General features: G+C 43.7%; 1 protein-coding gene across 1 annotated transcript in view; it reads right to left on the minus strand.

The window, feature by feature from the left end:
* LOC134533306 (synaptic vesicle glycoprotein 2C-like) overlaps positions 1–15652 on the minus strand; it is a 387375-nt gene that overhangs the window by 310870 nt on the left and 60853 nt on the right. The window contains exon 3 of the mRNA XM_063370779.1: positions 6609–6770. Coding sequence (XP_063226849.1) covers positions 6609–6770 — 162 coding nt within the window. The remainder of the gene's footprint in view (positions 1–6608; positions 6771–15652) is intronic.

The following is a 15652-nucleotide window of genomic DNA, read 5'->3' on the forward strand; positions in this document are numbered from 1 at the left end:
CAGTTGCTCTGCACAGCTGGAATACAACAGTTTGGCCCAGGGTCTGATAAGTGGTGAATGTTGAAGTGCTCCTTGCAGCCATCAGTTAAACTCATCCTTTAAAAGGCAAAATTTAGGTTCCAATTCTCACTGGTTGCACTGCACCACTGGAACACAAAATGTTTGCCTAGAGCTTGGTAAATGGTTATGGTCTATTTTCTTTAAGTGGTCACCAGAGGAACTCTCCCATAATAAGACAGTATTAAGCAGCCCTTTTACACTGGACAACATACATGGAGAACACAGTGCCACTGGATTTAGAAAGTATAGCATAGGACCTAGAAAATGGCGAGTTTTCGGTCGCTTCTGGCAGCCACCAGTGAAACTCATCCGTGAAAATGCAGCAATGAGCAGCACACTTTTACACCATAAAACATATCTTAGTTCTCTTGTTCTGTTGGAGTATAACAGTTTGGCTCTTAGGTTCTTCTTATTTTCAAGGCTCAAACTGCTGTAGTCCACTAATGTAACCCACCAATGAAAAGTCAGTATTGAGTAGCACCCCCTTTACAATAGATAACATATCCTAGTTCTCATGTTCTGTTGGAGTATAATAGTTTGGCTCATAGGTTTATTTTCAAGAGTCAAGCAGCTGCAGTTTAACTGCTGCAGTCCACTAATGTAACCCATCCATTAAAAGGCAGCATTGAGCAGCACCCCTTTTACACCAGACAGTAAGCCCAGTTGGACTGTGTCGCTGGAATATAACAGCGTGCCCCAGGTTCTGTCAAGTGGCGAGCGTTGAGGCACCCAAGAGGTCACCAGTAAAACTGTCCCATGATTATGCAGTATTGCGCAGCTCCTTATCGGGGTGAAGCATACACAGTTTTTACAGCTCTGCTGGAAGAACAGTGTGGCCCAAGATTTGGTATGTCATGTGTGTCAGTGCACTTTTCAAGTGAAATTCACCAATGAATTTGCAGCATTCAGCAGCATCTTCTCTCCAGACATCATACCCAAGTTGCACTATGCTGCCGGCCTAAACAGTATGCCTATGGGGGGCTGCAAATTGTGATGATCGAAACTTTTTCCGGTGCCACCAGTGAAACTTACTTGTGATAAAAACAGCACTGAGCATACCATTTTTACAATACAACAGCCCAAATTCGCTGCACCACTGGCATACTACTGTTTGGATGTCGGGACTACTAATCTGTGAGGTTATAGGTGCTCCCTGTGGCTAGGAGTGGAACTCCCCCATGATGAAGAAGGCTTTGAGGACCGTGTGACAGACGATTTACTACCTGCGGACCCCAGTGAAACTCACCTGTGATAAATGCATTGCTGAATCCCCCTACTCGCCAATCGAAAGCTCCAGGACACTCTCCATGCCAGCATATTACTGTGTTGCCACGGGGACTGGCACCACATAAGTGGCAAGGCACTCCTGGCGGCCACCAGCGGAACTCACCAGACGAAAGCAGCAGGCCACATCGTGGGCCAGCCTATAAGAATGTAATTGTCTTTGGCAGGCAATGAATGAGGGTCCTCACTCCCAGCAGCCACCAGCCCAACTCACCCATGATGAAGGCAAAGTTAAGTACCTCCACCTCTAACCAGAACAGCCCCAAGTCGCTCTGCGGTATGGCATACTATAGTATGATTGTCGGGGAGTGGCAATCTGTGAGAGATGAAACACTCCCCACTGCAGCTAAAGGAAGAAACGCACCCATTTTAAAGGCGCCATTTAGTACCCACTCTACATAAAAATACAGTTCCAGTTTACCGTGTGGGCCAGTATACTTCTGTATAACAGTGGGGACGGGCAATGTGTGAAGGACGAGGCACTCCCAGCAAACACCAATGGAACTCATTCGTGATAAATCCACGGTATTTTATTGCTCAATGCATTACAATAGCCCCAAGTTGCAGTGCGTGCCAGAATACTGTAGTATATCTGCAGGTACTGGCAATGTTTAAGTGACAAAGCAAATATGGTGGCCACTATTGGAAATCACCCATGTGCAATGCAGCCTTGGGTATCCCTTTCTTGCCAGATGAAAGTCCCAGATCACATTGCAGTATGGTCTACTACAGTGTAATTTTCGGGTGAAGGCAATGTATGTGGTACGAGACATTCATAGCAGCTACTAGCCGAACTCACCTGCGATGGAGGTAGCATTGAGTACCACCAATTCACCAGATGACAGTACCAGGTAGCACTGAATTCAGGCATACTACAGTATAGTTGTCGGGGACTGACAATGTGTGTGGGCAAGTTATCAAGTTACTTCCAATGGCCAGAAACTGAAACCACCCATGATGAAGGCAGTGTTGATTACCTCCTTCACGCCAGATGACAGACCCAGGTCGCAAACTATACTAATATTATAAAGCTGAAGAGTTTGTTTGTTTGAACGCGCTAATCTCAGGAACCACTGGTCCGATTTGAAAAATTCTTTCAGTGTTGGATAGTACATTTATCGAGGAAGGCTATAGGCTATATTATATTATCAATAACATTAGGGATCCTACTAAAAGTCCAATAAGGTAATCCAAAGTGTAAAAAAATGACCCGAAAAAATTCTTACACGGCGTGCGCTGCGAAACCTATTGATTATAGAACAAAACAATGTACTACCACTTTGCAGAACATATAATTGTCTTCAAAAATTATCACTTAACCATATGTCTACCTATTGTAGTTATCTCACAATTAGTGTTTTCTTTTATTTTTTTAAATAATTAAAATGCCATCGCTTCAAAAACTCTTTATTGTGTACCTTGGTATTAATCCTTATCAAAATAAATTACTGCATATTCAAGACGAATTAAATACCTTTTTACAACTTTATGAATTATTCTATTCGGATGTTTCATTCAAAAGATATCGCGATATTTAAAATGTAAGTATTAGTGTTGTAGCCAAATAAGTATTAAGTATTGCACGCGCATGTATGACTAGCATTGAAGACCTAATCTCTAAAGTGTACCCAGATGTAGTCCATATAGCAAACAAAGACTACCAGTGGATGTGTCAAAGGGCAATATTGGCAGCTAGAAACAGTAGCGTTGACGACATCAATAACATGATACTGGGTAAACTTTCAGGAGATAGAGTGAACTACAGGTCAATGGATAAAGTAATGGATCAAGAAGATGCGGTACATTATCCACAAGAATTTTTAAATTCTTTAAATCCGAGTGGCCTTCCTTCACATTCACTCAAATTAAAAACTGGCTGTCCAATTGTGCTGCTAAGGAATCTTAAACCACCAAATTTATGCAACGGAACCAGACTCCAAGTAAAATTCCTTCACGATAACGTGATTGGTGCTACAGTATTGACTGATCCAGCAGTAGGGCAAACAGTGCTGATAACTCGCTTACCTTTGATACCAACGGATTTGCCTTTTCACTTTAAGCGAATTCAATTTCCGGTGAAGGTATCGTTTGCGGTAACAATTAATAAGGCACAGAGACAAACATTTAAGTACGTAGGAATATATTTACCCCAAGAGTGTTTTTCGCACGGGCAACTATATTTTGCTCTGTCGAGATCTGGTTCGGGAGAAAATCAATTTATACTTCTGCCGGAAGACAAAACTAAAAATATAGTTTACGCAGTAGTACTTTAATATACCATTGGTTATGAGTGTTTTGAGAATAACCTAAAACTGTGCATCTACCATATTATCTCAGAAAGTCACAATACCCTCCAACAAAGTCCACGCGGACAAAGTCGCGGGCACTGCTACTACATGATAAAATAATCTATACTAATATTATAAAGCTGAAGAGTTTGTTTGTTTGTTTGAACGTGCTAATCTCAGGAACCACTGGCCCGATTTGAAAAATTCTTTCAGTGTTGGATAGTACATTTATCGAGGAAGGCTATAGGCTATATTATATTATCAATAACATTAGGGATCCTTACTAAAAGTCCAATTTAGAATCAAATGCATTGGAGGGGGTTAGATACAACATGCAGTACACGTACGAAGTGTGTGTTGACAATGCCGCAGGCGCTAGAAGTTTATTTACTATTGCCTATTAACATTATTGCCACGCACTAGATGCCTTATCATTCTTAATTTTCCGATACAAGTAAAAAAACACCCGTGTGATATTAACAACGAAGCAATCAGTACCCTCATAAGAGTTCAATTAGTATTTAAATACTTTTTATCACTTTAAATCGCAAACCTAAACTATTGTTTTTTTTCCTCTCTCTGTGTTTAATTTGTTTTTTATTGCCTTTTTTTTCAAGTATATATATTTTACAGACTTGAAACTTCACAGTAATGTTCCTTATCTTACACAGGATGACATTTTCCGAAAATTAGATCCCATGGGTGGTTAAAACCAGGCAACAGTGGGTACTTTGTCTGCATGAGAACAGGATTTTGCATTGTTCATGCCTTCTGCGTCTCCATGGTAACGGGCATCGCGTGGCAGTGGCGTACCCACAAGGAGGGGCATGTATAATGAGCGGCGCAAGAGTGATCTGCCTGTAGACTGCCGTAGCGAAGTACGGGTACATCAGTTGTACGTTGCGTGCACGAGTCGGGAAACCATCGGTGCTATTCATTTTCTCTCCGGTACATTATACAGCATTGTAATAAATTTTCACTGAATTTTTTTATTTACCATTACTGTAAATGGAAGATGTGGCTTAATATTTTTCCATTAGTATTGCCGTGCGAAGCCGGGTCGGGCAGCTAGTCATAGTTTAGTTTTAAGGGACAAGCTATGAGTCTGAGATGAAGCACTCCTGGCAGGAACAACCTGAACTAACTTTAAGTACCTTTTTTCTCGCCAGATGAGAGTCCCAGGTAGCACTGAAGTCAGGCATACTACAGTATAGTTGTCGGTGACTGGCAATGTGTGAGGGACGGGGCACTCTGGTGGCCAGCGGAACTTACCCATTATAAAAGCAGCATTGAGTGCCCCCTTCTCGCCAGACGACAGGCCCAGGTAGCACTGAAGTCAGGCATACTACAGTATAGTTGTCGGTGACTGGCAATGTGTGAGGGACGGGGCACTCTGGTGGCCAGCGGAACTTACCCATTATAAAAGCAGCATTGAGTGCCCCCTTCTCGCCAGACGACAGGCCCAGGTAGCACTGAAGTCAGGCATACTACAGTATAGTTGTCGGTGACTGGCAATGTGTGAGGGACGGGGCACTCTGGTGGCCAGCGGAACTTACCCATTATAAAAGCAGCATTGAGTGCCCCCTTCTCGCCAGACGACAGGCCCAGGTAGCACTGAAGTCAGGCATACTACAGTATAGTTGTCGGTGACTGGCAATGTGTGAGGGACGGGGCACTCTGGTGGCCAGCGGAACTTACCCATTATAAAAGCAGCATTGAGTGCCCCCTTCTCGCCAGATGAGAGTCCCAGGTAGCACTGAAGTCAGGCATACTACAGTATAGTTGTCGGTGACTGGCAATGTGTGAGGGACGGGGCACTCTGGTGGCCAGCGGAACTTACCCATTATAAAAGCAGCATTGAGTGCCCCCTTCTCGCCAGACGACAGGCCCAGGTAGCACTGAAGTCAGGCATACTACAGTATAGTTGTCGGTGACTGGCAATGTGTGAGGGACGGGGCACTCTGGTGGCCAGCGGAACTTACCCATTATAAAAGCAGCATTGAGTGCCCCCTTCTCGCCAGATGAGAGTCCCAGGTAGCACTGAAGTCAGGCATACTACAGTATAGTTGTCGGTGACTGGCAATGTGTGAGGGACGGGGCACTCTGGTGGCCAGCGGAACTTACCCATTATAAAAGCAGCATTGAGTGCCCCCTTCTCGCCAGACGACAGGCCCAGGTAGCACTGAAGTCAGGCATACTACAGTATAGTTGTCGGTGACTGGCAATGTGTGAGGGACGGGGCACTCTGGTGGCCAGCGGAACTTACCCATTATAAAAGCAGCATTGAGTGCCCCCTTCTCGCCAGATGAGAGTCCCAGGTAGCACTGAAGTCAGGCATACTACAGTATAGTTGTCGGTGACTGGCAATGTGTGAGGGACGGGGCACTCTGGTGGCCAGCGGAACTTACCCATTATAAAAGCAGCATTGAGTGCCCCCTTCTCGCCAGATGAGAGTCCCAGGTAGCACTGAAGTCAGGCATACTACAGTATAGTTGTCGGTGACTGGCAATGTGTGAGGGACGGGGCACTCTGGTGGCCAGCGGAACTTACCCATTATAAAAGCAGCATTGAGTGCCCCCTTCTCGCCAGACGACAGGCCCAGGTAGCACTGAAGTCAGGCATACTACAGTATAGTTGTCGGTGACTGGCAATGTGTGAGGGACGGGGCACTCTGGTGGCCAGCGGAACTTACCCATTATAAAAGCAGCATTGAGTGCCCCCTTCTCGCCAGATGAGAGTCCCAGGTAGCACTGAAGTCAGGCATACTACAGTATAGTTGTCGGTGACTGGCAATGTGTGAGGGACGGGGCACTCTGGTGGCCAGCGGAACTTACCCATTATAAAAGCAGCATTGAGTGCCCCCTTCTCGCCAGATGAGAGTCCCAGGTAGCACTGAAGTCAGGCATACTACAGTATAGTTGTCGGTGACTGGCAATGTGTGAGGGACGGGGCACTCTGGTGGCCAGCGGAACTTACCCATTATAAAAGCAGCATTGAGTGCCCCCTTCTCGCCAGACGACAGGCCCAGGTCGCACTGCGCCGCTGGAAGAATGTAGGCATTCAGGCCATTCTGGAAGCCGGCTGACATGAAGCAGGCGCCGCACACCAGCACAAGGCCGCAGTGGAACCATCCGAACCCTGAACACACACATACACACATGGCATCACATCATTATGTCCTTAAAGCGACTGGCTGTTCCAATTATATCACACAATGTTCTGTTCAAACATCCTTCAACTCATACATAATTATGAAGGGAATATTTTAGGGGATACATTACATCTTTGCAATCACATCATCATTATCACATTATTATTAAAATAATCATAATTAACTGCTTTCAGCCTGCAGCCAAGTCCGAGAGGCCAAATGCTTCCTTTTTCCTGTGTTATTACACCATTCCTCATCCAATCTATTCCAGTCTTCTCCTCTCTCCTGCAGTCCTTGAAATATCTGCTCTTCCCATATTCTGCTTGTTTTTCCTTGGGGTTTTCTTCATCTGTACAATGCCATCATTTTCCTAGGTAGTCTCTTTCCAATTCTCTGGACATGGTCATATAATCTCAATTTTGCTTTTTCAATGATTTCATTCCAGTCCCGTACTCTTGCTCTTGTTTGCACCATCTCATTCCTGATCCTGTCTAGCCTCGTAACTGCCAATATAATGTCACCTTTCTCTACCATACCAAATCTCTTACACACCTGTAGAACCTATCTCCTTGTGGTCCTTTCCTTACTAAATCCTCCTTTTTTTTACCTTCTCCCTCCAATACACTTCCCAGATACTTGAATGTTTCTACCTGTTTGAACTCAACACAATCTAATTCAATGCATATCAGTAGTGGTATATTGGTGGTTCGAGCACAGGTGCAGATCAAGGATCCAATATGCTAAATAGCAAAGGACAAAAATCGTCAAAACAGCCACCGAAAATGGCTGCACAGCCGTTCAAGAGGCTAAATATGTCACATTTTCAAGGGAAAATTTGCCTTTCATGAAAAAATTTCCCATTGTATTCACACAAATTTCGATTGCTTGAAAAATTTCCAAAGTGGCTAGAGACTTCCCCTGCCGGCTACCACATAAGAAAACCCTTCGTGTTTGCATGACTGCGAACATTAAATGTTGTAGAGAAATATTTTTTTTAAATTTATTCTGTCCTACAAATCACTACATGTTATAGGCCAGGAACAAAATGATTATGAAGGGACTGTAATTTCAAAGTAAACTGTTGCATATTTAAGTGATTCCATTGTAACCAACTCGTGTCTTACATGTTTCTATAAGTACTTAAATGCAAAAGCTTGGAAGCACTGAGCAAAAGTTGGGAGCGAGCCCTAATACCATAGCATCTCCCAGAGGTGACACGAGTGGAAACAAGATGAATTTAGAGCACTCACTGGAGAACAGGTTGAGTGTTTGAGGATCGACAAGGCAAAAAAAATCTTAAAAACTACGGTGTTAGTTTATAAGCATATTCATTTTATTGTTGACATAGGATTATATATATTAGATCCAATTATTTCTCCCTCTTTTTGTTACACAGAAATTTCCATTATTACAATGCAGTCTTAATTTAAACTTGTTTATACCTCATTTGAATATAATTAAAAACGTGTGATTACGAAGTTACTTTCTCGTTAAGTTACCAAATGTTGCAACTTATCCTAGCCCGGCCGGGGATCCAACGGAAGTTAACATACATTATAAAAAGTAGGATACAATATCGAATTATAACCATACCAACTCCACTTGTACCCTTATATTAAATTATTTCTAAAATAACATTATTATTTAATCATGCTAAACCAGATCAATTTCGGTACTGCTGTTATTTACAATTTTTGTTGTAACAAATCAATTTTTTTGTCCTTAACAGTGATTACAGACTAATTTCATAGTCCTGTTGGCTGGCGCATGTCGTCAAGAAGGAGAACAATGGTGGCCGAGAAGAAAGAGAAGCCCGCTGCAGGGTCGCTGGTAGCAAGGTTTGCATCTGTAGTTGAATTTGGAACTCGGGAGACACCCGGGGGGGTACTTAAACCCACTGCACAGAAGCACAGTGTAAAATTAGGATATTGGAAGTTTTCAACTATATAAAAACAAAAGGGGAACGTCAGACTAACTTTTGTGGAATGAGGCGTAAATTATTACTCACCATCTTGGGTTGCAACTCGCAGATTAATCCATGCAGGAAATGTGACACGACCGCGGGTGTCGAGCAAAACTACTATACACTTCCGGCACTACCGAATACTGCTTAAAATCAATAATGAAAATACAATATTTCGGGAACACTCCCGGGTCAAAAGCGACTACATACTAAGTAGCCAACTGGAGATATCACTCAAAACAAAATTTAACTAGCGAAATAATTCGCGGACGACGTTCCAGGACACGATCTGGGCTCGGTCGAGACAGAAGGATGACTTCCTCTCATCATGGGAAGCACAGTACATTAAAATGCCGAAAGGCGTCTGGGGGCAAAGAAGAGGGGGATCCAGGGCTCTGATTGGCTGGTACCCTGTCAGTTAGGGGCCTATGCATCAACCGGGGGAAGGGGGGTATGTGTGTATCAGGTGGACGGCAGTCAAGGGGCAACTCGTAGAGGGGTGTAACAGGCTGGGACGGGGGGCACTCTCGTGGCGAGTTACGGAACTAAGTGCAGTTGGTTGCCGAGGCCACCACGAGAGATCGCGGTGGAGGCACTGCACATAAGCTAGGACCAAAGAGGCGACACTGGCGCTCCGAGACGAGAGGCTGGGGAAGTATATGGGCTCGTGGTCGAGACATAGGTCGCAGAGAGCGCGAATGTGCCGCGGTCAGGCGGGTAAAGACGGAATTGAGATTTAAACTTTAGTTCACGATACCACCGAGAGGTATCGTTTGCGGTTTAGCTGCGAAAAGGAAGACCTTGGTAGGAGCACTTCTCGGAACAGTGATGGGGGTGTAAGGAGGGGGGGGGGGTTTGCACAGTCAGTGGGAAAGCGGGGCTCCGGCCCGAGGCTACGTGCCTGGCCGGGGTGTAACTTGGGCCTGACCTAACTCGCCTACCGCAGCTCAGTCTCAGGTCGGAAGCCGACCCTGAGAAGCTTGCCGAAGCACAGAAAAAAACGTGAGTTCGTGACAGAATGGATCAGGAGGTACTAGATAACACGCCAGGGCGTGTTCTGGCCGGTGGGAACTAAAGTCTGTCCAGCAGAGTCGGCTGGACACAGTTATCCTGTGCTGAGGGAGCCTGGGAAAGGACTGCCAGCAGCTTGGCAAAGTTTAAATGGGAGTGAGCCTTAGAAGGGAAAAGTTTAAATATGACAAATATTTAGGAGAAACAAAGTAAATTTAAATTGAAGTAAAAGGTTTTGGAAATGCTAATCCGAGGGAATTTTTGGCACATAATATACTCCCCCACTGAATACCGGAGGTCAGGGTAAGCGACTGGCCAAATTAAATATATACCTACCCTGTTTATTAATTACTTATTCCTAAATAGGGTATAACCTAAATGCCTTACCAAATAAATGATAACATATGCATCTTATCAATTAATTGACTTATTAACTAAGTGGATCCACTTATAACTAAACATCTTACAATTAAAATATTCTACCGATGAACATATTAGTGCTAGCACTCTTACATCTAATACCATGGTTTTTTTGGGGAACTTAAATACTAGGACCTAGGATTTTTGGTTATGTTCTCAACCTTGAAGTTGAGTGTGGCATGCCTTGGTTTAGAGTTGTTCCTTCAATAGGAATCTTCACAAGGGTGCGCCTATTTCATGTGAGGATGCACCTTTTTTAAATGTGAAATATGAACACGTGTCCTATATTCGCCAGAACTGGGGTCCGCCAATGCGACAGTTACTGGTGTCAAGAAACGTTGGATTTGTAGAGGGCCAATCCAACGGAAAGAAAGTTTAGCTGCTTTTTTGTCAACTGCTTTGCTTTGTGGATGTGCTCTGCACATGACTAAGTCGCCTACCCTGTAGGGGTTAGGTGAGCGTTTCTTGTTGTACTTTCTCCTGCTTGCCTCATGGGCTAAGTTGAGGTTTCGACGAGCTCTTTTCCAGACTTCCCTTATATTTTTGGGATCATCCGGTAGTAGCTCTTTTAAAGACCATAGATTTGAAAGAGGTGTGTTGGGGCTATATGTAAACATAAGCTCAAAAGGTGTAGTCTTATGTCCTTCCTGGTGTGCATAATTGAATGCCATATGCAACCATACTAAGTTATCATCCCAACTATCCTGCGAGTTCGCATGGTATGCAATGAGAGCAGACCGGAGGTTTCTGTTGAATCGCTCCGCATGCGAAGGCTGGGGGTAGTAGGGGGATGTTGTTACATGCTGAATGCCATGAGAAAAGCACATATTTTTGAAGAATTTTGAAGTAAATGTCGTGGCATTATCTGTTACTATAATAGAGGGTAAACCAGATATTTTAAACACGTGATTTCGAAATGTCTTAACTGTGGTTTCTGCAGTAGCTTTTCTAAGTGGTATCAGCCACACAAACTTAGAAAAGGCATCGATGCAAACGAGGAGCATCGAATTTCCTGCTTTTGAACGGGGGAAAGGTCCCACAAAATCAATAAACAGTTTTTGCATCGGCCGTTCGGCCACGTCCGAAGACAAATAACCAAACTGAGTATTCTGAGCAGGTTTGCTTAATGCACATAATTTACATAATTTTACCCTTTCGGCGATGTCTTTGTGCATGCCGTCCCAGATGAAATGGCGGCGTATGCTTTGGATGGTTTTATAGGTTCCTAGATGTGCTCCAATGGGCAAAGTATGATAATACTGGAATATCATGTCCCTGAGATGTTGAGGAAGGGCTATTTTGAATGATCGGGACTGCTGTGTGCGCCGATATAACAATCCTTTTGATAGTTTGTAATATCGTGGGCCTTTTCCTGATTTGACTTGTTCAATGATGTCGGCCAAATGTGGATCTGATATTTGATGGGCCTGTAAGTCTGAAAATGCTAACGGAACGTCTGTGAGGAGGGCTTGACACACAATTGGATTTTCGTCCTGCGGAGCAGGGGGTGTGGAGGGATTCTCGAACATCCGAGAAAGGGTGTCAGCCACAATATTTTGCGATCCTCTTATGTGCTGAATAGAGAATTTTAGTGAAGAAATTTTTGCTATCCATCGGCCAAGTTTGCCTAGTTGTTTCGGATGGCCTAGAAGCCAAGCGAGGGCCTGATTGTCAGTTTCTAACAGGAACTCTTTGTGTTCAAGATATTGGCGAAATTTGTCTATGCCAAAAACTACTGCGAGGCACTCTAGTTCGTAGGCTGAGGATGCTTTTCTCTCTTGATGTGTTAAGGTGCGCGAGGCAAATGCTATAGGCTGCCTACAACCATCAATTTCCTGTGATAAGACTGCGCCTAGAGCTACACTAGATGCATCTGTTTGCAGTATGAATGATTTAGAAAAATAAGCCATGCGAAGCACTGGAGGGCTGGCAATAGCATTTTTCAAAAAATTGAATGCCTTCTCCTGTTCGGGACCCCAATTAAATTTTACAGTTTTCTTTCGAAGAGCATTCAGTGGTGCGGCATGCTCGGCAAAATTAGGGATATACTTAGCATAGAAATTAGCCATTCCAATGAATCGAGCAATGCTCTTTGTGTCTTTGGGAGGTTGAAATTCAGCAATCGCTTTGGTGCGGGCCGGATCAATCGTGACTCCTTTACTTGAAATAACATGCCCGAGGAAAGAAATTTCAGAAACTGCAAACTTGACCTTTTTGGTGTTTACTGTTAGTCCTGCTTTTCGCAATCTGCCGAGAACTTCTAAGAGGTGTCTGACGTGTTCTTCAAATGACTCAGAATATACTACAACATCATCCAAATAATTAAAAACAAATTTAAATTTCAGGTCGCCTAATACCTGATCAAGTAGGCGAGTCAGTACCTGAGCACCTGTGGCTAGTCCAAATGGGACTACTTTATATTGGTACAGATTCCATGGGACACAAAATGCGGTGATGGGTTTCGAGTCTGGGGTAAGTGGAATTTGGTGGTAGGCAGAATTTAGGTCGAAAACACTGAAGAATTTGGCTTTGCTGAACCAATGGCAAGCAGAATTGAGGTCCGGTAGAGGTGTCATCTCGATACTTATCTGCTGATTAATCTGGCGATAGTCAACTACGATCCTGTGACCTTGACCTTTGGGAACCAAAAATGCAGGTGAGGCGAAGCTAGAGGTCGAAGGTTCGATTACATCTTTGTCGAGCAAGTCTTGTATGTGTTCTCGCATGATCTGCATTTTAGGGCCTAACAACTGGTACGGGTGCCTTTTTACAGGGGTTTTTATCCAAAAGTTTGATTTCATACTGAATTAGATGAGTGCGGCCTAATTTATTGGTCAAAACATCTGAAAAATTCTCGCATAAATTTTGAATAGAATTTTTCTGTTCTGGATTGAGATGGTCCAAAGGTAATATGTTTCCATCCTCAATGCCAGTGTGAATTATATTGACTCTACTTTGACTCGTTATTTCAGGTGGCCCAAAAGGGATAACTACCTCATTATTGAATTTAAATTTAAAATGGCCAGCTTGCAAATCAATCACTAATCCAGTCTTGGTAATAAAATCCGACCCAAAAATCAAATCAGTTGCTATATCATTTGATACTAGGAAAGGGAAAGTCCAAGAAAACAAATCTATCTTGACCTTGAGAATAGCTATCATACTAATTTTTAATGGTTGTTCTGAAGCGGTAAAGCATTGTATGTTTGTGGATTGAGTTCTTTGAATTAATTTGTTTTTCTGTAATTCGCGAAAAAGATTCTCCGAAATAAGGCTGCGGACTGATCCAGTATCAATCAATCCTGGAATTTCGTGTTTACCAATTATTGTACTTGCGTAGGGCACAACCGTAGGAAAATTTGCAAAGATGTTGTGACATGTTCTTTTACCAGGTTTTCTAGGGCAAACACAGGTCTTGCAGTACTGTGCTATAGGTGCAGAATTTCTTTCCTGTGTGAATTCATTTTTATTTTTGGCTCGGAATTGGTGTTTTTGTTTCTTTGTGGGTATTTCTGTTTTGCACGAAGACTTACTCTTTTTCTCCTTATGTATTGGGGCACGGCTTTTGCCCTGGGAATTTCTTTCCTTACCAAAACTTTCCTTGCGATTTTGTGGTGTCTGGATTACCTGTTTTTGGTTAAATTTAAATGAGCAACATCTTTGAGTCATGAACACTGGTGGCTCAGAGTGGTTCCTTTCTGGCCACCACCTTATGGGTTTTTTGGCATATTATTGTTTTTGTTCTTGTTGTAATAGTAGTTGTTCCTGTTCTTTGTGCGGCACTCATTAATTGTGTGTCCCGACGTTTTACAATACCTACAGAAAGGTATATGGTTTTATGGGGGGTGAAACTTCCCCTGTGAATCATTATGACTGTTTCGTTTTTGCTTATCAGCTGCTGTTGTATCTTTAGAAAGTTCTCTGGGGCTGTGCGAGAACGATGTCTGATTCCTCTGGTAGTCAGAAAATTGTATGTTTGTAGCATGAATGCATAACTTATCTAGGTCAGCAAAATTAACAGGACGGGCCTGAAATACAGAACGAGAACGTTCCGCTGGATTCATTCCATCCACAATATTACTGACAATCTCTGCCTCTGACACATTTAGCTTGAGCACTAGGGCGGCCTCTTTAATGTCTGAAATGTAATGTGGCAAAGCCTCACTTTTTCCCTGGAGTCTGCCAAACCATTCCAGACGAATGTTAGTGAGCAGGCGGGAGGGAATTAAATATTTTAACACATCTATGTGATATTCATCGAATGTAGAGTTCGCCTCTATAGCTAGTGAAGTGCGCTCGCTGAGGGGGGGGCTGGGTGTAGGGGAAAACAATCTTCAACAATTGCCTGTCAGGAATATTTCCTTTTTGGCGTAGTTTCAACAGATTCCTTAAGAATTCGATCAATTTATCTGGGTCCAATCCATTAGTTTCCGGGAAACCTACTAACATACGCTCTACTGGGTGAGCAATCTTTCCATAGAATTGAGTCCCACAGGCCTGAGGGACTGTTGTCGTTGTATGTGGTGCCACTGCAGTAGGCTCCACGCTCTGTGCTTGTGTTGCAGGTGACAGATTTCTGGAGGGGTGAATAATGGTGGGTAGTGGGAGGTAGGTAGTGGAGGGGCTGACTTGTGGGAGCGGAATTTCAGCCTGAGAGGAGGGTAGTTGGGTGGTAAAAAGGGTGGTGGGAACATTTTGTTGGAGGGGTGAAATGTGAGGGAGAAATGAGGAGGTTGAAGGACGGAACTCGGGTGTGATTCGGGGTGAAGCGAAAGCTGAAGGAAACTGACCATATGGATTATAGAATGTTGCCCCTATGGAAGGAACATACATTGGTACAGATGGGTAGTGAGGGTATGAAATGACTTCAGGAATAGGGTGGGTGTATGTCACATTAGTCACTGCATGTGGTATGGGGGCCACATTGAAGCTGTACGGGGGGTGCGCACTAATTGTGGGTTTAATGACCGTAGTGCATGGTAGTGTATTCGGAAATAGGCTGTCAGTAAAGGCAACTAAAGGAGTTGGAGATGAAACAGTAGTAACATTGCCTAATGGTCGTGCGGTAGTCTGGGAGGGGGGAGGGAGGTAAGGTAGAGTCAATGATACTGAGCTTACACTCTCCTGTGTTTCAGTAGGAGCTGGCTTAGAAAATGCTAACTCTGGCGGAAAGCTTAGTGTCTGGGGAAGGCTTTGCGCGAGGTTTTCCTGAGTGTGTGGCTCCGAACTGGTGCTACCTTCAACATGGACTGCTTCACTCTGACCTAGAGAAGTTAACTTGTTCTTTAGTTTTTGGGAAAAGCCTGACACTTGATTGAGACATTTGTCGATCTCCTGGCGATATACCACATATTATGTATTGGCTGATAATTGGGAGAGGTTCTGGCACCTTCCAGCCACATGTGTGAGTCTTGTGAGCATACGCAAAATAATGGTGGCGCTATTTTCACTCTCGAGGGTATTTATATAAGACGC

This window comes from Bacillus rossius, chromosome 6 (assembly GCF_032445375.1).
Source record: "Bacillus rossius redtenbacheri isolate Brsri chromosome 6, Brsri_v3, whole genome shotgun sequence".
NCBI classification, from domain to species: Eukaryota; Metazoa; Arthropoda; class Insecta; order Phasmatodea; family Bacillidae; genus Bacillus; species Bacillus rossius.